This window comes from Trachypithecus francoisi, unplaced genomic scaffold, assembly GCF_009764315.1.
Source record: "Trachypithecus francoisi isolate TF-2019V2 unplaced genomic scaffold, Tfra_2.0 Contig01585, whole genome shotgun sequence".
Lineage (NCBI taxonomy): Eukaryota > Metazoa > Chordata > Mammalia > Primates > Cercopithecidae > Trachypithecus > Trachypithecus francoisi.
Window position 1 is genome coordinate 4845607 of NW_022681444.1, and position 23551 is coordinate 4869157.

General features: G+C 43.7%; 1 protein-coding gene across 3 annotated transcripts in view; it reads left to right on the forward strand.

The window, feature by feature from the left end:
• The window catches only part of GARNL3 (GTPase activating Rap/RanGAP domain like 3), a 183574-nt gene that overhangs the window by 12551 nt on the left and 147472 nt on the right, over positions 1–23551 (forward strand). For all 3 annotated transcript variants that reach the window (XM_033191556.1, XM_033191547.1, XM_033191565.1), the window contains exon 2: positions 6925–7095. In XM_033191556.1, coding sequence (XP_033047447.1) covers positions 6925–7095 — 171 coding nt within the window. The remainder of the gene's footprint in view (positions 1–6924; positions 7096–23551) is intronic.

Sequence of the window (23551 nt, forward strand, 5' to 3'; positions counted from 1 at the left end):
GCTTTTATCCTCTCCTTTGCACCACTGACTCAGTTCCAAGTCAGAGTCTCTCATGAGTGCATCTGACTTGTGGACTCTAAATCACATCCAGAACTCTAACTGCAAAGGAGTTGAGGACATTTAAGTTTAGCTTTCCAACTTTTGCACAATGGAAGGGGACTGAAGTGGGTATTGAGCAAGTCATTCCACAGAATCTGCCACAGACAGTATTTTTCTCCAATCATAACAAAAATAAATAAGACATATTGATGGAAAGTTGGTCACACACTAGCCAAAAGTTCCCTGTACATGGGTGTGCTGTTGCATAGCTGGCACACCCATGTAGGAACCACTTTATTGGGTGAAGAGGTAAAAATGGGCAATCCAGCCTCAGCTGGGTGCTTGAGGTAGACTTTCCAGCCATAAGTGTCAGTGATTGCATAGTTTCAGCACAAGTAGCAGTAAGGACAAAAATATCTGTCTTGCATTCTATGACCAGAGAAAAAAGTGTCTCTAGAAGCACTGCCAGCCACTAAGTATTCCCTAGTGTCAGTTCCATAGATCAAGCCTGGGTTGATGTTTTGCAGATGGACTGTCTTTGCTCCTGTGCACTTGTCACAGTCCTCGCAAAGCAGCTGCCTGTCAGAGACTGGTAAAGCAGTGCAGCAGGTTTCCTATCCGCCTGACTGAAGCCAGCAGTGACCTCATTCAAGAAAGGCCAGATCAACCTGACACGTTCTCCCTACACCAGATGAATATCTGTCTAATCCTTTTGGCATTCACATAGTCATGTATTCATTCAGCAGCTATTTGTGGAGACCGCTATGCGCTAAGTGCTTGGGATACACCGTGAACAAAACAGATGAGGTTCCTGCCCCCTCATGGAGCTGACATTCTAGTGGAGGGAGATAGACCATGTCCCAGTAAACAAATGCATAACTAGGATGACTTCCGACAGTGATGAGGGCTGTGGAGTAGGAGGTTATAGCATATAAGGAGTGCGTGTGGGAGGGGGCCAGTTTAGATGTGGCGACAGGGAATCTGGTGTCCACTCCTGATTCGTCCACTGACAGCCAACTGCTCACTGTAGCCTCCCATTGCGCCAGCTCTGCAGGGGTTGCTGCTTACTTGGTGGCTGCATCCCTCCAACCTCAAAAGCTGATACTGGTTTGAAGACCTGCAAGAATGATGATTTATGCCTGGGTCAAGGGAGTTTTCAGTGAACAGTCAGAAGAAGGTGTGTTTAAGACTAAGGGTGCAGTTGAGTGGGTGTAGCTCCCTGAAGCTTCCCATGTTCCCTGTGGGATATGGCTGAAGGTCAGTGATCAGGGTGGTGAAGTGGCTGCCACGTTGAAGGAGCCAAAACTGAGATCTTGTCCTTTTTGCTGTTGTGCTGCATTCAGGGGTCTCACTACTAGCATTTGAGATGCCTCTTGGGCATGGTTATGTTCTTCCATGGTCTTTTTTTTTTTTTTTTTTTTGAGGACGGAGTCTCACCCTGTCACCCAGGCTAGACTGCTTAATGGTGTGATCTCAGCTCACTGCAACTTCTGCCTCCCAGGAAGTGATTCTCCTGCCTCAGCCTCCCGAGTAGCTGGGATTACAGGCTCATGCCACCACGCCTGGCTAATTTTTTGTATCTTTAGTAGAGACGGGGTTTCGCCATGTTGGCCAGGCTGGTCTCGAACTCCTGACCTCGTGATCTGCCCACCTTAGCCTCCCAAAGTGTGGTCTCTTTGAGGCTTCATAAATTAGGCCTCATCAGGCTTGGCTGTGGCTGCCACAGCTAGGGGGACCGAATCTGGAGCTCCCAGACAAGTTCTCTAGACTGCTGTTACTTCTTTGTGCTGTTACTTCTTTGTGGTCTTGAGGAGAGGCCTAACTGTGAAATAGGCTGTGTTTCTCTCTGCCCCCATCCCTTTGGACTCACAATACTAAGACTCAAGGCACACCTAGGGCTTGGGAGTCACAAGATAGGAGGGGAAAACTGTAAACTGTCTGCTTCTCAGAGCTGTCCTCTATCAAATAGGAAACCACATACATGCAAAAACACTTTCCACAGGAGAGCTGCTTGGGGATACCCCCATGTCCTCTCCTACAGGTCCACTGCCCCTAGAAAGCACCTCCACACTGAATCATCCTTTTCCCTACCTTATTCTGAGATATTTATCCTAGAGCCTTGTGAAATCTGCCTATTGCAATATTTGACGTTTTGAGAGAAGCTGTGTTCTCTTGGTGTCTTATTTTTCATCTGCTCCCTGTGGAAACCTCCTGATCTGTACTCCGCATCTGCCCAGTGCTGCCGTTTCTCACAGGTCCTGTGCTCGGTAGTCTTGCATGTTCATCTTTGACTAGAAGCAGCTCTCCTGGGTCATGCACCCACTAATAATGTGCATGGAACCACCTCAACTGCCTCCCACTCTATCGGAGCAATGATTGGATCTTTTCTTTTAGAACCTGAGCTTGAAGTCTGGCCTCAGGAAGCAGACAGGGTACAGAGGCAGTAGGAATGTGCCATCTCTTCTTACCAGTCCCACATTTTCCCATCAGTCCACCCAATTCCCTGTTCCTGTGCTGTATCGGAGCCCCCTGGCAGGGCTTCCCTTGAATTTCCAGCCTTTACCCCAAAGAGGGTCTTGCCTCTACAGAGGGTCTGGGTGGGTCAGTGTGATTTCCTCTGACTTATGGCCTTTCTTTGGGCAGGTTCATGTGTATTTTTGGTTAATATCTTTCAAGAGATCTAAGTGGCTCCTAAGACATACTTATCCTTCTCTTCTTCAGCCTGTCCTCAGAAGGTCACCCTTTCTCATTAGGAAGCTGGGCCAGTGAAAACACAAAAAGAAGAGGAAACCCTCTGCCCCATCCCACCCTTGCTGCCAGTCCTCACCCCTCCAAATCAAGCCTGGCCAGGACTTCAGGACACACCAAGTCATTTCCCTCACATTACAGGAGAAGTACAGGCTCTCAGTGATCTCTTTCAGTTTGTCTACACTTAATCATATGTAGCAGATCTCAGAGTTCTAGCATGGAGTTTGGCCACTCTCTTGTTTCAATAAGTTGTCTTTATATATTGAGCTATTTTTTGCTTTTTTCCAAGAGTGCCAAGGAGTTATTATGCAAATGGTACTCCACTTCTTTCCAAGAAGTTCTTCAACTGCTATATATTTTAAATAGTGAGAAGATAAAGGTAAAATATGTCAGAAGGTTAAGAGGAACATATTTTTTAAAATTAGAAAGTTAGGACAAGAAAAGATAAAAGAAATGAGTAAATGGATTAAAATTAACAGTGATGAGACAAAATCTGAACAGTTTCAGAAGTCAGAGAATTAGATGAAAGTGCAAAAAAAGAACTCTAAGAGTAAAGTATGGCAAAAACATAACATTAAATGAGAGAAGAGGTTTAAAAGAGCTAGGCTTTTAAATTTTTAATAAAATCTTAAAGATTAAAGGGCTAGAAAAGAACATGGTAAGATAATTAAATCATCTTAGTATTTAAAGATTAAAAAGCTAAAAGAATGTAAACAATGTATAAGGATGTCTCATTCTATAACATTCCAAATTAAGGATGTGTGTATATTTACTGATATAGAAAGATGTATAAGACCTCTAGTTTAGAAAGACAAGCAAGTCACAGAACATTGTATAGTCCAAGCATATATATTGCATAAAAGTTTGCAGATAGAGAAAAGAGTGGTAGGAAGCCAAACTACTGAAGTGGTAGGGAGCTACTGAAGAGGAAAGGGAGTGGGGTGGGAGGTGTCATGGACCTCGTCAGTCAGTCCCCTTAGATGCCCTCAGGTCCCTTTACTGCACAGATCTGTGCTCTTTTTCCCGTCCTGAGTTCCATGCACCTCCAGCACTCACAATGGTGCTCGCAGGTGAACTGCCTTTGCACCCCTGCATCCCACATGTGTAGACAGCTTGAAGGATTCACTTGGGCCTTTACATCACCCCATCCTCACTCCCACCCTGCGGCCCTCAGCCAGTGACTGAGGCTGCAGGAAATGGAAGCTCTGCCCCTTGTCTCAGGTGGGGACAACTCTGAGATGTCAGTTACCTTAAACATCAGTGTCCAAAATATAAAGCAAGCTACATATGTGATTTTACATTTTCTAGTAGCCACATTAAAATTCGTTTTAATAAGGGGCTAGGCATGGCACTCATGCTTGTAATCCCAACACTTTGGGAAGTCGAGGTGGGAGGATCACTTGAGCTGAGGAGTTTCAGACCACTGTGGGCAACATAGGGAGACCCATGTCTATACAAATAATGTTTTAAAAAATTAGCCAGGTGTGATGGTGCACACCTGTGGTCCCAGCTACTTGGGAGGTTGAGGCAGGAATATCTCCTGAGCCTGGGAAGTCAAAGCTATAGTGAGTTTTGATCATTTCACTGCACTCCACCCTGGGTGGCAGAGTGAGACCCTGCTTCAAAAAAATTTTTTTTAATTAAAAAAAATCATTCTAACAATGTATTTATATCATTCAACATGTAATCAGTGTGAAAAATTAATGAGCTGTTTTAAATTCATTTTTATTTGTACTAAGTCTTCAAAACCCAGCATGTAACACACTTCACTTGGGATGCCCCCATTTCAGTTGCTCAATAGTGGCTAGTGGCTACCCAGTTGGACAGCACAGCATCAGTCACATGGAAGCTGTTCCTCTACAGGGCTCTGCCTGAAACTGAAGTCTCACTGGGTTTCTTCTCGTTCCCTGTCCTGCTTCCTCCGCTCCCTTAATGGTATCTTTTGAGGGCACTGCTTCATAAATCTTTTGCATACAAGTATTATGTTTGTAACTGAAATAAATCTGGAAGGTTCAAAAGAAAGAAAAAAGAAAATGTCTCTCATCCCGAGGCCCTGATTTGTTATTTATTTGTTGCTATATCACTAAGGTAGCCGTAAACTCTAGTGACCCTGGGTTCTAGAAGACTCGAGGTTCCTTTGGGTAAAGAACAACTGATAACATAACAGAACCCTGGTTTCTTGTGCTTTGTTATAAGTGGGTGACTTGAGCCTTTGATGTCTAGTTGCTGCCAAGATAAGTGGCCTGAAGCCAGCCTACGGTGATTACCTAGAAGTCTGGGTCAGGTATGCAGCATGTGGCCTCTTGGGCCCAGGAAAGGCAATCGGGGAAGCCAGGTCATCATTTATAAGAGGAATACCAGAGAGACCTGGCAAGAGAGAAGACAAAGGGGATAGGTAGGAGGTTATGTGAGTCTTGAGCCCTTCCTGCATTAGGCACAGGTCATTAGAGTGACTTTTTTGAGGTTGTTTTGTTTTGTTTCGTTTTGTTTGAGACAGTCTCACTCTGTCACCCAGGCTGGAGTGCAGGGGCGTGATCTCGGCTCACTGCAACCTCTACCTCCTGGGTTCAAGTGGTTCCTTTGCCTCAGCCTCCCAGATAGCTAGGATTACAGGTGTGAGCCGCCATGACCGGCCTGGTTTTTTTTTTTTTTTTTTTTTTTTTTTTTTTTGAGACGGAGTCTCACTCTATCGCCCAGGCTGGAGTGCAGTGGCCGGATCTCAGCTCACTGCAAGCTCCACCTCCCGGGTTCACGCCATTCTCCTGCCTCAGCCTCCCGAGTAGCTGGGACTACAGGCGCCCGCCACCTCGCCCGGCTAGTTTTTTGTAGTTTTTAGTAGAGACGGGGTTTCACCGTGTTAGCCAGGATGGTCTCGATCTCCTGACCTCGTGATCCGCCCGTCTCGGCCTCCCAAAGTGCTGGGATTACAGGCTTGAGCCACCGCGCCCAGCCTGACCGGCCTGGTTTTTTGTTGTTGTTTGTTTTTTAATATGCCTGCATCCTTGGGTCTAATTGGCACCACTATAGAACCGTCAGAGTGGCCAGTGCCTGTCTGATTCCAAAGCCCCAACTTGTGTGGAGTCGCTCTTCTTGGTCTCCAGCCTCACAGCACTCCCTTCTCATACGTAAAACCTTTCTGAGCCATTAGGCCATTTTTTTTTTCCTCCCTCCCTCCCTCCCTTCCTCCCTTCCTTCCTTCCTTCCTTCCTTTCCCTCCCTCCCTGCCTCCTTCCTTCCCTTGTGACTCCAGCCAGAGAGCCAGAGATGTCACATGTTTCTTAAAAAGACATTATAAACAGTCCCCTTGACCAAGGTATTATATAAGATTGCTTTTTATTTTTCCATTTCCAAGTAATTGGATTTTTCTGGCTTGTTTGTCTGTCAGGTGAGGTATAGATGAGTGAAGAGCCCTGCTAATTGGCTCAGAAAATAATTCCAGTCAGAAAGAGCACGATGCCTACATTTCCTAACAAAGTAGCCCCATCATCCCACAACTGCCTTTTCCACCTTCCTGGATGCATCATCGGAGAAAGGAGCAGACACATCTCAGGAATGCATTTCTCAGTTTATTCCTATGAACAAGCCATTTATTAATTCAGCAAGCATTTACTGCTTATATATACTATATGCTATTACTCTTGAACGGTGGGCTTTGGTCCTTGTCTCCAGTGTTCTTGCCAGTCTAGGCCCTTTTTATGGCTTTTCTTGGATTTTTCAATTAGGAGATAAACCAAGTGCTCCTGGACTACCCCAGTGATGGCCATGAGGTCCTACCACCAGTGATTCTCCGAAAGCGTTCTAGACATAGCTTCCCTTACCAAATTCATACTGCCTTTCTCTAAACAGTTTGTGATTATTCAAGTGCTCACTGGGCCTCCTTTTACTTTACACTCCACTGACTTAACTGATTGCTAAGGGATGTAACAGGACTTGGATGGTTCCATGGCCCAATGCCTTCCTTGATGCAGTAAAGTCACATGCGGTCTTGATGGGGCCCCTGGGTCTTGAGGGTGCTTCAGTGTCGCCCTCCTCCTTGCTTACCAGTGGGGTGGCCCTTCGGGAGGAGGGTAAAGCAGGCCAGGGATTGGCCTGCCGTTCTTCTCTGTCTCAGTGCCTTTCCTAACTCTTCTGGTTCAGGACAGCAGCCCAGCCTCCAGGCCCACTGATGGACCCGTTAATGAAGGGGCCCTGTGGGAGTCAGATGGCACAAACCATTCTATGGAAAGCAAAGTCGTCTCTCTCCTTCGGCATCCAGCCCCTTCAGACATGGCCAACGAAAGACCCTGAACTAGAGTCCCAGGTCAACCTGTAAGTAAGTAAAAGAAGCATCATCTCAGTTTGGGCTTATGTTCACTATAGCTTGAAATCCCTTAATGTTTAGGAAGAATAGACTTTTTACTTTTGGGGGGATAGTGGGGAGGGAGAGAGGAGTGGATGTTTGGTTGGGAGACTGCATTTCTGTTCTTATTTGTGTATTTAGTAATATTCATTGAGCACCTACTCCATCCAGGTCCTGTGTCAGACATTATGAGCAAAATAGATTCAGTTCTTGTCATCAGTGGACTTGCAGCATATGGGACAGACAGCCATTAGTCAAATAATCACACAAATAAATACTAACAAATTGTAATAAGCTCTATGAAATGTGCTGCCTTGATTCAATAAACATTTACAGGATGCCTTCTATGTGTCAGCAACTACTGGAGATATTAGAGAATAAGACATTTTACCTACCTTTGAATATAAATAGTATATGGAAGCAAAAACATTCCAATGTAATACAAAATAAATTTTAATACCTAGAGTAGACAATACATCAGTAGACTCTAAGGCCTATAGGGTGGTAACTGTGTTTATATATACATATATATATATATTTTAATACTTACTCCTGAATCCCCAGGCCTTTGTTATGGTGTATGATAATACTCGGATAAATGAATAAGTAAATGAATAAAGATGATACTACAAGAGAGGGGTGCTTAGCTTTCCAGGGGGTATCAAAGGCAGCCAGATGCAACAACATGATTGACTTCAAAACAAATGAGATGCTTCATCTGTTCAATGCAACAGATATTTGTATGCTTACTTACTGTACCTAGTGCTTTTGTGAAGCGAGTTCCTAGATGGGGACATGGATCACCAATGGGACTTTAAAAATCATTTATGCCTGAGACCTGCCCCTTGAGATTCTGATTCAGTGGATCTGAAGTGGATGAAGGAAGATACTTTGTCTGCCTTCAAGGAACTCCCTACTTAACCAGGGAGACAGACAAGTCACCAGGTCACAACAGTGATGCTGGAGAAGCAGTGTGAATAACGTACTAAAGGAAACTATCACCTGCTGGAGGACAGGGAAGAGAAGGGGTAACAGTTGAACTTGGCCTTGTAGAATGAGCACTGATCAGGCAAGAGAGAGGGAAGAAGACTTCTTTAAACCGAGGATGCCACAAAGCAAAGGCTCACATGCATGAGGCTGTGTTGATAGACAGTAAACCAATAGTTCTTAACCTGGGCTGCATGTGCAAATTACCCAGGGTAGCTTTAAAAACATAGAAGTCCCCCCGCCCCTCCAAAATTCTGGGGTCTAGGGTGGGACACAAGAACTCGCATTTTTACAAAGCTCCCCAGGTGATTCTCACGTGTAGTAGACGTTATAAGAAACGCTGCTTTTAAGAAATGTAACCACAAATAAGTGAACACAAAAGAATTATGAAGCACCTTATATGCCTAACTCAGGGGCACCATTGACAGCTTTCATGCACTGAAGAAGTGATGCAGTTTGGAATGTAAACGGGTCACATTGTTTAGATAAAATCGTGATGGTCAGTTCTGTGGTGGATTCTTAAGGAAAACTAGCGAAGCCAGGAGTCACTGTTGGCTTTTCAGAGCTTCCGCACCTTCCAGAAACTGCCTCTCAGGTGAATAAGATAATTGAATGTCTCCTTGATCTGAAATGGTAATTTCAAATTTCAGGCGATACTGAATTATCTGAGCAAGATGGACTTGGTAGTCTCGCGGGTCCTCGGTGGCCCCAGCGCACTGCAGAGGAAGGGAGCTCCAAAGGTGGGGCGGGTGGGTAGCCTGTCTTCCCTCTTTATCACTAATTAGGAGAAGGAATTTGTGTCTGGGGGGCTTGGAGGTAACCCCAGGACCCTCAGCGCTGCAGCTCGGGGCAAGGGTTAAAGTCTTCGCAGTGGAGCTTGTCCCCGCAGTGGAACTTGCACGCGCTGCCCCCTTTCCAGACTGCAAGGGCCACAGTGCACCGCGCGGATGTCTTGCAACAGGGGCGGGCAGGACCACTGGAGAGCCTATGAGCACAGCGGAAGCATCCCGAGGGGCCGCCTTCCGGCTCTATTGGTGAATCCGATTAGGGGTGGGACCGAGCCGTGGTGATTGGCGGCCGGAGGGACGGCAAAGCTGCCACGCGCATGGTGGTGGTGGCTGCGGGACTGCGGCTGCTGCCGGGTAGGACCAGGTAGTGTCCACACCTCCGTCCTTAGGAAGGAGCCCAGCAGCAGATTCTGGACTTGAGTGGCCTCACCCGCTGATGTCACCCAGCTACATGTAGGAATGGGTGGAGTCAGGCCTTGCTCTGGACCCCAGATTTAGGGGCCGGACTAGAAACCAAATTCCAAGCAGCCAGAGATTGGGTTCCCTGGGAAGATGTGTCTTTAAGAACCACTACCATGTTGTGGACTGCCTATTCATTAACTTATTCATTGAACAAATATTTATCGATCACCTGTGTACCAGGCACCTTGCCCAAGCATCCTAAATGCATTTTCTCATTTGTTCACAAAACCCCAATGAGATAGGTGCTGTTATCTCCACTTTACAGGTAAGGGTGCGGAGGCCCAGCCTTTTCTGGGACGCACAGCTTGGAAGTGGCAGAACAAGGACTGGACTTCGGTCTGTCTGGTCCAGTGCCCATCTCTTAACCTCAGCGCACTCAGGCGTGCAATCAGGAGAAAATTTATGGGATGGCAGCGTCCACAGGGCTTCTCGGTGCTGTCCAGTGAAGTATATAACAGCAGTCCAGTGCTGAACACCAATGAAGTTGACCAAGCAGCGAGTAAGGTCTTACAGTAGGTACCACAGTACCACAAAGACGTACTTTGAAGTTGGTGCTTCTTAGGGAGTGGCGGGCAATGAACCTGTGAAGGGAGACAGAAATCAACCCATTGGGGAGTGGGAGCCATTGGTCTTGACTCTCTAGACGAGGCCTTAGCATGCTCAGATTTGAAAGTTGGAAAGATAATTGGCGTCAGCAGGCAACTGGATTTCAGTAGGATGAGGCTGGTGGCAGGGAGACCTATCAGAGCAGAAGATATGAAGGTTAAGAGTTCTGATGAGCAACAGGAATGATGGGATTGATTTGGGAAGTGTTTTGAGAAAGATTAGAATGGATCTGGTAAGCGTATGGGTTGTGGGGTGAGGAAGTGAGGCTCAGAGCTTCAACTCAGGGGGCTGAGTAGTTGGTGTTGTCATTAATAAGAGGGCACTGAGATGAGAAAGCACGAAATATAAGATAGAATAAAGCAAAGGTCATGTAGAAAATGACATCAGGGGCCAGGCGCGGTGGCTCATGCCCTTAATCCCAGCAATTTGAGAAGTCAAGGTGGGTGGATCATCTGAGGTCAGGAGTCTGAGACCAGGCTGGCCAACAAGGTGAAACCCCGTCTCTACTAAAAATACAAAAAATCAGCCAGGTGGGGTGACACGTGCCTATAATCCCAGCTGCTTGGGAGGCTGAGGCAGGAGAATCACTTTAGCCCAGGAGGTGGAGGTTGCAGTGAGCCGATATTGCGTCACAGCACTCCAGCCTGGGCAGCAGAGTAAGACTCTGTCTCAAAAAAAAAAAAAAAAAATTGCAGTCACGGCTGAAGAAGGGTACAGTAACATCTTTGGGAACAGGAGGCACTTAGGAAAGTCTTCTTGGAGAGAAGGTCAAATGGACCTTGAGAAAGGAGTAGACCTTTCTTCTTTCCTTTTTTTTTTTTTTTTTTTTGTTTGCATCAATTTTAATAGGCAGGGATTGGGGAGGAGAGGATTCTAGATGGCGAGATTGACTTGGCAAAGGCACAAAGCAGGGACACTCTTTCAGCACACTTTTGAGAAATAACAGCTGTCCTAGTTTGCCTCTTATGTGGTGAAGTAGTGAAAGTCTGGAAAGTCAAATTGAGGGACATATTGTGCAAGATGTTGTACTGAATCCTGGGGTCATTGGGAGGTGCTGAAAGGCTTTTGAGACAGGCAAGTGGTGGTTTGATGTCTGCTTTAGAAAATTAGTTTCACTGTTGTGTATACTGAAGAGCCCAGTTACGGGCTGGACTAGTGAGGGGCTTGTTGGTTGTAAGTGACAGGAACCCAACTCAAATTAGCTTAGGCCAAAAAGAGAATGTATGGGTTCATGGAACCCAAACTAAGAAAAGAGACAGATCTGGCTTCAGGGCTGATTAGATCCAGGGCCTCAATGCTGTCAAGTCAGATCCGTTATCTTCTATTCCTTCACCTCCTATTCTTTCTTTCCCCATGCTTCTTGCTGCCTGCCAGCCTCCCTGTCTCTGACTGTCCATAGTTTACTTTTTGATCTTTTGAGCAAAGTTGCCATGTGTTTGAGTTTGTCACCAAGACATTATACAAATATTAGGCAATTTTGTTATTTCGATATGTTTTTAATTTTATTTTTTATTATTTTTAGTTTTTGTGGGTACATAGTAGGTGTATATATTTATGAGATACATGAGATATTTTGATACAGTTATGCAACGTGTTATAATCACATCAGAGTAATTGGGGTATCCCTCGCCTTAAGCATTTATTCTTTGTGTTACAAATAACCCAATTATACTCTTTTAGTTATTTAAAAATGTATGATTAAATTATTTTTTACTACAGTCACCTTGTTGTGCTAGCAAATACTAGGTCTTACTCATCCTTTGCATTTTTTTTGTACTCAGTAATTAACACTTCCCACTAGCCCCTGTCCCCTACTACCCTTCCCAATCTCTGGTAGCCCTCCTCCTACTCTCTATCTCTGTGAGTTCAATTATTTTAATATTTAGTTCCACAAATAAGTGAAAACGTGTGAAGTTTGTATTTAGACCCTTTTTAATAGCTTTCAAAAGCTTTGAAATACCTAGTTTGTTTCTGAGTGTAGGGCTACTGTGTTTTAAAACAAGTGCCAGAAAGTAGCTTTTAGTTTACTGTTAGGAGGGATTCTGTTCCCCTGCCCTTATGTTTCCGTAAGAAACTTCTGCTTTACTCCCATGGAAGAGAGAGGTTGGAAGGAAGGGCGGCTGACTCGTCCCCTGCCCACTTTCCTCTCTCCCTTTTGGGATCTGGTTGCCCACAGAGGTTGTATGTTACCTCGCCTCCTATTTCTATGTGGGTAGGCCTGGGGGCCCATCTGTTTCCATTCCCCTGTTGGAGCTTGACAGTCCTGAAACTATTTCCCTTGCAGCCAACCTGGCAGGTGTCTGCCTCTCTGCAGATTAGACTGTCCCACAGGAGGGTTGCCCCAGGGTCTAAACTTGTGGGAAGTAGTAGGAAGCTCATTTGGCTTTTGGACTCAGCTTTGTTTGCCAATGAAACACTGACCACTGACAGTAAGGAAATTTCTTATTTTCTTTTTCTTTTTTCTTTTCTTTCTTTTTTTCTTTTTTTGAGACAGGGTCTCACTCCATTGTCCAAGCTGGAGTGCAGTGGTGTGATCTCAGTTCACTGCAACTTCCACTTTCTGGGCTCAAGTGATCCTCCCACCTCAGCCTCCTGAGTAGCTAGGACCACAGGTGCGTGCCACCATGCCCAGTTAATGTTTTTGTATTTTTGATAGAGATATGGTTTCGCCATGTTGCCCAGGCTGGTCTTGAACTCCTGAACTCAAAGAGATCTGCCTGCCTCAGCCTCCCAAAGTGCTTGGATTACAGGAATGAGCCATTGCGCCTGGCCAGTATTTTGTTTTGCATTTGCCTGACTCCTGTCACTAATTCCCAACTAATTTCAAAAAGACAAGAAAGGGTTGGTTTATTAATAAGTTCCCAAAGCTCCAACAACTACGAGACAGGTGAGGATTTTTGGGCTGGGGCTGGGTTTTCTTTTTTATTCCCTTTTTCTTCCCTGTCTTAATAGAGTACCTGGCATGTAGAAAGTGCTTACTATTTGTTGCGTGTAAGTTAAGGGTACTAGAGTAGAGATGCCAGTTAGAAGACCTCAGCAGTGGTGAAGGTCTGAGCTAAATTAAAGAAAGTAAAAATGGAAAAGGGAGAAGGGACAAGAAACTATGACAGGGTGGAATTCTACAAATATTCTCATGTGCAAAATGGCATATACAAGATTATGGTCCAGGTGCAGTGGCTCACACCTGTAATCTCAGCACTTTGGGAGGCTGAGGTGGGTGGATCACTTGAGCCCAGGAGTTCAAGACCAGCCTGGGCAACATGATGAAACCCCATCTCTACCAAAGATGCAGGAAAATTAGCCGGGCATGGTGGTGTGTGCCTGTGGTCTCAGCTACCTGGGAGGCTGAGGTGGGAGGATCACCTGAGCCTGGGAAGTTGAGGCTGCAATGAGCCATGATTGTGTCACTGCACTTCTGCCTGGGTGATAGAGTGAGAACTTGTCTTAAAAAACATATAAAAAATTTTTTTAAATTATGCATTGCAGCATCATAATATGCTAATTAACCTTTAAAAGTTAAAAGGTTGAAAACCTTTTAACTAGGGGCTTGGTTAAGTAAAATATGGTATGTCTACTCAATATAAGAAAAAATACAAGAGGCCAGGTGTGGTGGCTCACGCCTGTAATCCCAGCCCTTTGGGAGGCCGAGGTGGGTAGGTCACCTGAGGTCAGCAGTTCGAGACCAGCCTGGCCAACATGGAGAAAACCCGTCTCTACTAAAAATACAAAAAATTAGCCAGACGTGGTGGGGGACACCTGTAATCCCAGCTACTCAGGAGGCTGAGGCAGGAGAATCGCTTGAACCCAGGAGGCAGAGGTGGTAGGAAGCCGAGATTGCGCTATTGGGCTCCAACCTGGGCAACAAGAATGAAACTCCGTCTAAAAAAAAGAAAGAATACAAGAACTTCTTTGTTACTGATTTAGAAGGATTGCTGAGATACATTAAATGAAAAGAACAAGGAGTAGGATTGTGTATAGTGTGCTACCATTTATGTAAAAAGGGGGAAGGGGAAGATGTATTTCTGTTTTTAAAAAATACATACAATACCTCTGGGAGTTACACAAGAAAAAATAAAGGTTGCCTGTGGGGAGAGGAAATGGGGGGCTGGGAGGCAGAAGATAGGGAGAAGTTTTCCTGTACAGTCTTGTATACTCTGAGTTTTGAACCAACTGAATGTGTTATCTCTTTAAATAATAAAATACAAATACATAGATACAGTCATACACGTTTCAAAAGCAACATGGTGGTAGGAGCAGTAGGAGGCCTGGTGACTGATTCGATGTGGGATGTGAGAGAAGACATGGGAGATGACTCTGAACTTTGCAGCTTGAGTGACTGGCAAGAGGGCAGCCTTCTGCTAACAGAGTCAGGAATGCAGGCGTGGCAGTAAGTCTGATTAGGGGCACATGATATTTTGGGGGCTACTGGGGTATCCATGGAGCCATGTCCAGTATTTTGAAGTCTGAGTTTGCAGTTGGGGAGAAAGATTCGAGTTGGAGATTTGGTTTGGAGAGTCATTAGAACAGAGCTAATATGTGAAGACTCAGGCACAGTCGAGATTTTCAGGGAGGGAGGTGGATTGAGTAGAAGGGAGAGGGATGTGGATCTTCACCGTTCAAGGTGACACAGAGTTAAGGATGCTGCTCATAGACTGCAAGCACAGAACAGAACTCGTTTGTTGCTGCTCCTTGTGCCCTAAGAACAGGGAGGAGGATGGTCTCACTCCCTGCCAGGACGTCCTGGCCCTTTTCTGGATGCCGTGCTCAGTGTTGAGCTCAGCATCGCCTGCAGGAATAACTGGTAAAAGTAATCATTTTTCCTCAAGGAGGTTATGCCATTACTAAGAATTCTATTCCTTTGACTATTTCGGTCTTCGCTTCTTTCAACTTTCATATTCCTCAAGGACCAGTAACCCATTTTTGGTGCTAACCTCATCTCAAAGTACAGTACAGCACACCATAAGGGCACACTATAAATAGGGATTAGATAGTATTACTATTTTTAATCAGTGCTTTTAAGAGGCAGAAGGCAATTGTTTGGGCTGTCCTGCCCTAAATTCACCTTAGCCAGCACTCATTTTTATAAATCTAATTTTGCCCTTAGAAACAGGCTGGTTATTTTCTTGTCATCTCCTATAGTACTAAATGTTCTTAGTTTAAATACTTTTGCTTCCTGTGTTTCCATAAGTTTGGCTTATCTATTATTTTGCTTTCTGTGAAGAACATCCCCCCTTCCCTCATCATTCTCAATCAGCATTGATTTCATAGTTTTTTTTTTTTTTTTTCGGGAGACTATCTCAGGATCAGAGCAGCTTAGTGAAGTAAATATTTTAGAAAATCTTTCAAAAATATAGTTTGACCTTAAAAGCACAGAGTAAGCTGCTTTTCTTCCACTACGTGGTCTGAATGTGTCTGAAGAAAAATAGAGCACAGATAACATGGAGTGGACCTAAATTGGTCCAGAAATTTGGAATACAATACGGAGACCATTTGAAAAGTAGCTCCATGCCCCCCAATCCCTTAATGCAAAATTCATGTCAGTTCCACAGCATTTATTTTTATGTTTGAGACTAAGAATTTCTCACATATTGGTATTGGCAATGAAAGGGATCAGAATATGCCACCCCAAAATACACCACTTTGGCAGAAGGATTATTTTGAGCTGAAGGCAGTTGAAAAAAAGCAGACACAGGAAGAACTCTCTGCCCTTTTTCTATCTGCCTAAAAGCAGGGCATAAATTTCCCCTTGTGAAGATGCCTCCTCCCCTTGCCTGCACCAAGAGGAGAACAACGCTTATCACCAGAGATGGAGATAGAGATGAGACACATGCTACTAAATAACCTTTAACTACCATTAGTTTCCCCCACATATACCTTCTAACAAGTTACCAGCCCTAGAAACCCCAAACCCTTTTTCCTTTGTCTAGTCACTTCTCCACAATTTATCACCCTTTGTCAAAATAGTATATAAGCCCCCCAGTGTAAGTGCCTTTTTGGATTTTTATTTGTTTTTTGTGGAACTTCCCTGCATGTAAAATTAAACATAAAACTTGTATACTTTTTCTCCTGTCAATCTGTCTTTTTCCAGTTAAATTTGCAGGCCTCAGGGAGAAAACTAAGAGGGTAGAGGAAAAGTTTTTCTTCCCTGATGGTTATGTTCCTAAAGCAAGAAAATTGTAGACTACAGCAAATTCTGGCTTGCCCCTAGCCGTCTACAGAGAACTTTTTTCTTCTCTGTTGATGAGAAGCATGGATACACAGCCTGTTTATTCAAATATTTATTGTGTAAGCTGGACACCACAGTAAGTGCTTCATATGTCTTTTTTCATTAAATCCAATGGGAAGGCACTATGATGATAAGTATTTGTTGAGTTAACTCATTAATCAAACCATCAAACCCCATTATATAGTTGTAGGAACTGAGGTCCATGAAGGCGATGTTTATTGCCTAAGATCAGGCAGTGAGTTAGTGGTGAGTCAGACAGGGCTAAGTAGATACCAAGCGACATTTATACACATATAATTTGTTTACACATGTAGATATTTTTTAAGTTTAAGTGCAGAGTTCTATATTTTCTGTATATGATCTTTGTTTTGGAATTTTTTGTTAAGCTATAATTTACATGCAATAAAATGCAGATATCTTAAATATACAGTGGGATGAATTTTGACAGTTGTAACTGATTGATTTTTTAATGTTATGGTGTCAGTCAGTTCCTCTTAATTGCATTATCTATGTATTGAGAAACATCAATATCTAGACATGGGGAAAGTCATCATGAACTGACAGCTAGTGAGCCATGTCACAATTTATTCACTGTGATTGCTCCCACAGTATTTTCTTTGTTCACTTATATTAGTAGCATCGTATTAACCCCTGAAACAAAATTTTTTGGATGAACCTGAGGCAATATTTATAGCATTTTTATGTCTGACTCAAAAACAAATTTCATGAATATGCTGTATAAGGCAGTTCACTTCAGCTGTTAGTGGAATTGTGAGCCGAGGGATTGTCTCATGGGCCTGACCCTACAGAAAGTTATGAACTGGTCGGTGTATTTGCCCCGTCCCTTCTTTATTTTTTTTTAATTTTTTTATTATTTTTTTATTTATTATTATTATTATTATACTTTAAGTTCTAGGGTACATGTGCATAATGTGCAGGTTTGTTACATATGTATACTTGTGCCATGTTGGTGTGCTGCACCCATCAACTCGTCAGCACCCATCAACTCGTCATTTACATCAGGTATAACTCCCAGTGCAATCCCTCCCCCCTCCCCCCTCCCCATGATAGGCCCCAGTGTGTGATGTTCCCCTTCCCGAGTCCAAGTGATCTCATTGTTCAGTTCCCACCTATGAGTGAGAACATGCGGTGTTTGGTTTTCTGTTCTTGTGATAGTTTGCTAAGAATGATGGTTTCCAGCTGCATCCATGTCCCTACAAAGGACTCAAACTCATCCTTTTTTATGGTTGCATAGTATTCCATAGTGTATATGTGCCACATTTTCTTAATCTAGTCTGTCACTGATGGACATTTGGGTTGATTCCAAGTCTTTGCTATTGTGAATAGTGCCGCAATAAACCTACGTGTGCATGTGTCTTTATAGCAGCCTGATTTATGATCCTTTGGGTCCCTTCTTTAGACACTTCCTCAATATAGCTGGCCTCACCCTCCCCTGTTACTCCCAGCCTGCTTTACAGAAGGAAAAAAACTGAGGGGACATGATGGCTCTCCTCAGATATTTGAGATATTTGAAGGGCTTTCCTATACAAGTGATTTTAACTTGTTTTATATGGCCCCAAAGGACTGGCTGGCTTGCTTGCATTCATTCACTCTTTCATTTAACAAAACCCCACCAAGTACTAAGTCTGTACCAGATAGTATGTTAGGTGTTTAGGCTCAGTACTGAAAAAAACCAACAGGGAACCCATTGTGAAGCTTAAATTGTAGGTGGGGAGGCGGGTGTTAATCAGATACCCTCTTTGTAATTCCTAGTTTGGGAGGGAGAGTCAGGAAGAAGGAGGAGTTTGGAGGGGGCATTCTAGGAGCTAAGGGCAGCTCAGCAAATGGAAGGGAATAGGAGAAAGGCAGTATGGCTGGAGTGCTGAGCGGGGAGTGGTGCCAGACTAGGCAGGTGGTTGGGGGTGTGGGAGTGATGGTGAAGAAGTTAAGAAAAGATGAAGGATGTAGGTGTAGGACCAGCTGGTGGAGATAAAGGTGTGATGGATTTCAACTCAATATAGAAAAAAGCTGTTTAACAGGAAGAAGGGAGGACCTGGGTTGTGGGGGTGTTTCTTATCACTGAGAGTGTGCAAGTAGACACTGGATGGCTATTTTTCAAGTATCTGGTAAAGCCTTCACAATTGCAGATAAAAGATTAGACACTAGAAGGTCCTTAAGTCTCTGGACTTGGAAGTCTCTGAAGTCTCTTCTAACCCAGTGAAAGAAACAGAGATGAGATGGCTTCCTGGGATTTTGTAGAGAAGATGCCTTTCATTGGCATCTAGTGGGTGGGAAATGAGTTGATCAGCATCTCTTAGGGTGACTGTAACAGAATCACCTATTAAATGTATTTCAGTTTAAAATTTAGGTGCTTGGATCCTATTCCTGAAGATTCTGATTGAGGAGCTCTAGGGTAGGAACTGGACATTTGCTTATTTAGATGAAAAAAATTATAAAGCAAACTTTAAAACTTTTGCATGGAACAATAGAGACTATCTTTAGGAAATCATGATAGTGAAGGATTTCTTAAGTCAGAAAAGCAAAGACCATAAAGGAAAAGATTGAAAATGTCTACATTAGAATTTGAAAACTTAATGCTTAATCAAAGATATCAGAAACAAAATTTGAAGAGAAAAACAACTATCTGGAAGTTGTAACAGAAAAAGGTTGGTAATTTGTTAACCAAAAAGGGTTGTATTCAGAATATACAAATAATATCTACCAATTCTCACGCCTGTAATCCCAGCACTTTGGGAGGCTGAGGCAGGCAGATCACTCGAGATCAGGAGTTTGAGATCAGCCTGGCCGACATGGTGAAACCCCATCTCTACTAAAAATACAAAAATTAACCAGATGTGGTGGCATGTGCCTATAATCCCAGCCACTTGGGAGGCTGAGGCAGGAGAATCGCTTGAACCCAGGAGGGAGAGGTTACAATGAGCCAAGATCACGCCACTGCACTCCAGTTCCAGCATGGGTGCCACAGCGAGATTCTGTCTCAGAAAAAAAAAAAAAAAAAAAAATCTACCAATTAATTGGAAAAACACCAACAACATACAAAAAAGGAAGAGGCAAAAGATTTGGAAGAGGCAAACCATGAAAAACGTAGCCCAAAAGGCCGATAAGCAAAGAAAAAGATGTTCAAGCTCTTGAGCTATCAGAGGAATGCAAATTAAAGCCATACCTCAGTGAGACATTGTTTCATATTCCTCAGACTGGCAAAAACTAATGTCCGACAATCCCAAGTGTTAGCTAGACTGTGGAGCAACTAGAATGCATATGCTGCTCATGAGAGGGTAAAGTGGCACACTCACTTTGGAAAGCAAATGTGACACTATGTAGAAAAAATAACAGTGCACACATCATGACCTTGCAACTTCTCTCCCGGGTATGGAATCTAGGGATATGATTGCACTGGTATTCAAGGTGGTGTGTAAAAGGATGTTCTTTACAGCGTTATTTAAACATTGGAAACAACCAAAATGTCCAACAATAGGAGAATGGAGGACATTGATGCAGCAGGGTATCATACAGCAGTTAAAGTGGGTGGGTTAGAGCTACAGGCATCACCATGAACAAATCTCAAGAGCAACTTGTTCAGCCAGGGGAGTTAGTTGCAGGAAGATATGCATGCTATATGGTATTTACTTATGTAAATTTTTAAAACATGCTAAACAGTGCAGTATATTGGAAGTGAGTAAGTACATAGTATAAATATAAAACTATGAGCAGGAAGTATAAGCCCAATTAGTGATTGTTTCAGGGGAGGGAGAGATGAAAACGGGGTCAGGGAGAGGTACACAGGAGTTTTATATCTGTAATGTTCATTATATTATTCTTCATTATACTGTATCTTGAAATATTTCATAATAAAACAAGTTAGGGACAAAATTCCAGGTGATTCTGATACATAGCTAGGTTTGAGAACCAAGAGCTAGAATCAGTGCTTCTCAGATTTCAATGTGCATATGAATCCCAGGGAAATCTTGTTAAAATGCTGATTCTATTTCTTAGGTCTGGGATGGGTCCTGGGACACTGTATTTCTCACCAGCTCATATCAAAAGACCACACTGAGCAGCAAAATCACAATGACCTTGGTGTTCTCTAGGAATCTTGCTACCTAGGGACTGTGCAGAAACACCTGTTCCAAATAGTAGGCATCCCTTCAGGGTCTGGGCACAGCTGGGGGTAGATCTTGTGAATCCCAGTGGGGAAACCTTATGAACCTGGAGAGACAGATTTTCGAGGGATTTCCCCAAAGAAGTAGATCTGCAGGTGGTTAAGGGAGGTATGCCACAACATATGTTGTCTACTGAATTATTTTCCTTATATTAAGTTTCCGTTTAATACAATTTGGTCATGCATTTATAGATCCCATGTGGAGTGATGTTTCCCAAACTAAATTATACTCTGGACTGGAAAATCCTCAAGTCTTGACCTTACAGGAAAAGAGAAGCCAAGGTCGCTGTCACTGAAGAGTTAAGAAAGGAGGGAGCAGGTGTGCAGACATCGTACTTCACAGGAACCACTTAGTTGGTAATGTTTCCCAGGTTTCTGGATGATGGGTCTTGAGCTGAGAAGAGTGTGACAGACCTCCCCGGCTTCTGCTGTGGGCACCCACACCCGAAGACTGCATATGCTACTGACGAAGGGGATAAAAAGAGGCTGTTTTACAGTTTGCCAGATTTGCTATATACATATTGTGCTTTGCTTGCACAATATTTTTGTTCCTGTGAAGTCCTGTGTACTTTGTATCTTTCTTTCCCACTGCACTGTAAGCTGTATGAGAGCAGGGACCACATATCTCAGGTTTAGCACCTGGCACAGTGCCTGGTACCTTGTAGGTATTCAGTAACCTTTTTTTTAAGTGAGTGAAACTCAGATACAGTATTTTAAATTAAACTTTTTATTTTGAGATAATTATAGATTCGTATGCAGTGGCAAGAAATAACACAGAGACATCTCATGTACCCTTTACCAGGTTTCCCCCAGGGGCAGCATCTTGTGTAACTATAGTAACTACAGTACTGTATTGCAAGCAGGAAATTGACATTGATACCTTCCACTGATGTTTAGATTTGCCCAGTTTTACATGCAGTTTAATTGCATGTGTAGGTTTCTGTATCTACCTGTATTCACAGACAAATACAGAACAGTTCCATCCCCAAAGGCTATCTTATGTTGTCCTTTTATAACCACACCTCCCTCCAACCTCCCTCTATAACTCAGTCATTTCAAGAATGAATCATACAATTTGTAACCTTTTGGGATTGACATTTTCCATTCAGCATGATTCCATGGAGATTCATCCAAGTTGTTGCATACATCAGTAGTTTGTTCCTTTTAATTGCTCAGTAATATTCTGCGGTGTGGAGGTACCACAGTTTGTTTGACTGTTTGCCCTTTGAAGGACATCTAGGTGGTTTCCAGTTTTTGGCTGTTATCAGTAAAGCTGCTTTGAACATTTTTGTGCAGGGTGTTGACCATACATTTTCATTTTTCTGGGATAAATGCCCAAGAGTGCAATTGCTGGGTCACATGGTAACTGCATATTTCACTTATAAGAAACTGCCAAACTGTTCCGAAGAGGCTTAGCTTAAAATTTTATAGTCCCACCTGCCATGGATGACTGGTCCAGCTCCTCTATTTCCTTGCCAGCATTTGGTATGGTTACTATTTTTTATTTTAGAGATACAATAGTAAAGGCACTGATAGAGATCATTATTGAAAGGAATCTTGCAGTGAATTGCCACACGACTTTATTAATGTTAGTGAACCACATAAATTTCAGGGGCACATGTCTGCCTCAGAAACTTAGTGGACACACTGATTCTGTAGGAGGTGTGCTTTCCAAAATTAGAGAACAGAGAAGTAGAAAGAGAAGGATGGCTGAAAAACAGTAAACAATAACTTCAAATGTACTTGAAAGTATGTCTGAGAATGTGTACTGGCAGTTGGTGGGGGTGCAGGGAGAACAGAAAGGGAAAGGAACCCACCTGTGTTCAAGTAGAGCAAATGTAGTAATTTATTCAGAATTAATTTATTCAACAAATATTTATCAAGTGCCCTGTTATGAACCAGGAACTCTATAAGGTACATCAGAGCATGGTGATGGCCAAGACAGGTAAGATTCATGACAGTTAGAATAACTAGCATTTATTTAACGACTACTGTGTGCCATATGATCTCTTTCAGTCCTCCCATGGAGACAGATACTGTTTTAACCCCCCGCTGCAATAAGGAAACAGGCTCAGAGAGGATAAGTAACTTGTCTGAGGTCACAGTGGTCGTGTGTGATGGAGCTGAAATTCAAATCCAGGAGTATCTAACCACTTTATGGTTGGTGGATCTTGCTAAGGGATGGTAAACTTAAGATCCTGGTACAAGGAACACATGGTATTGTACCCCCAGAAACACAACAGGGGAGCAGGGAACTGTCTGGAGAGTTAGAAGAATCAAAGTGCCCTGATTTCCTGGGTCCCCTTTTGCTTTGGAAATCTTTCTGCTTACTTCCTACTTCCTATGTCTCAAAGGCCTTCAAGAGGACAGAATTGTTCCATTTCATTATTAGAAGTTAATGTGGGCCAGGTGCAGTGGCTCACACTTGTAATCCCAACACTTTGGGAGGCCGAGGCAGATGGATTGCTTGAGGCCAGGAGTTTGAGAGCAACCTGGACAGCATGGCGAAATCCTATCTCTACAAAAATATGAAAATTAGCCAGGTGTGGTGGTGCGTGCCTGTAGTCCCAGCTACTTGAGAGGCTAAGGTGGGAGGTTTGCTTGAACCTGGGAGTTCGAGCCTGCACTGAGCTGTCATGCTGCCACTGCACTCCAGCCTGGGCAACAGAGTGAGACCCTGTCTCAAAAGAAAAAAAGAAAAGAAATTAATGTCATCACATCCCTGCTTTTCTGTGGCACTTATCTTCAGGAGGAGAGACAGCTGGTCCCTTCTGTGCAAGAAGCTATTCTAGCACCTGTTGTTAGGAGGCCCTGGGTTCCCTACAAGCCTAAACCTACAGTCTGGCACATGGTTTAGCTTCTCTGTCCCTCAGTAAGGAGAATCCCTTCCATCTGTTTTTTACTGTCTGCCTATTGTGGGGCAGTGGCTGAGGCCTTTTCCTAGAGCTCCTGACTGTTGGTAGGCTTCTGAACAACTGCCTGTTACTTCTCACAAATTCTCTTCACTGATCTAGAAGAGTCTCCCTTGTCGCTGTTGGCCTTAACTCTTCCACCAGGCCTGGACACTGCTGAGGCCTGGCCTTGTGGGGTCTGTTGTGAGGTCAGCACTAATCTCAGGGTCAGTTGAGTGATGACCTGGATCACTGAGTTTGGCTTCCCCTTGGGGGCTGGCTGAC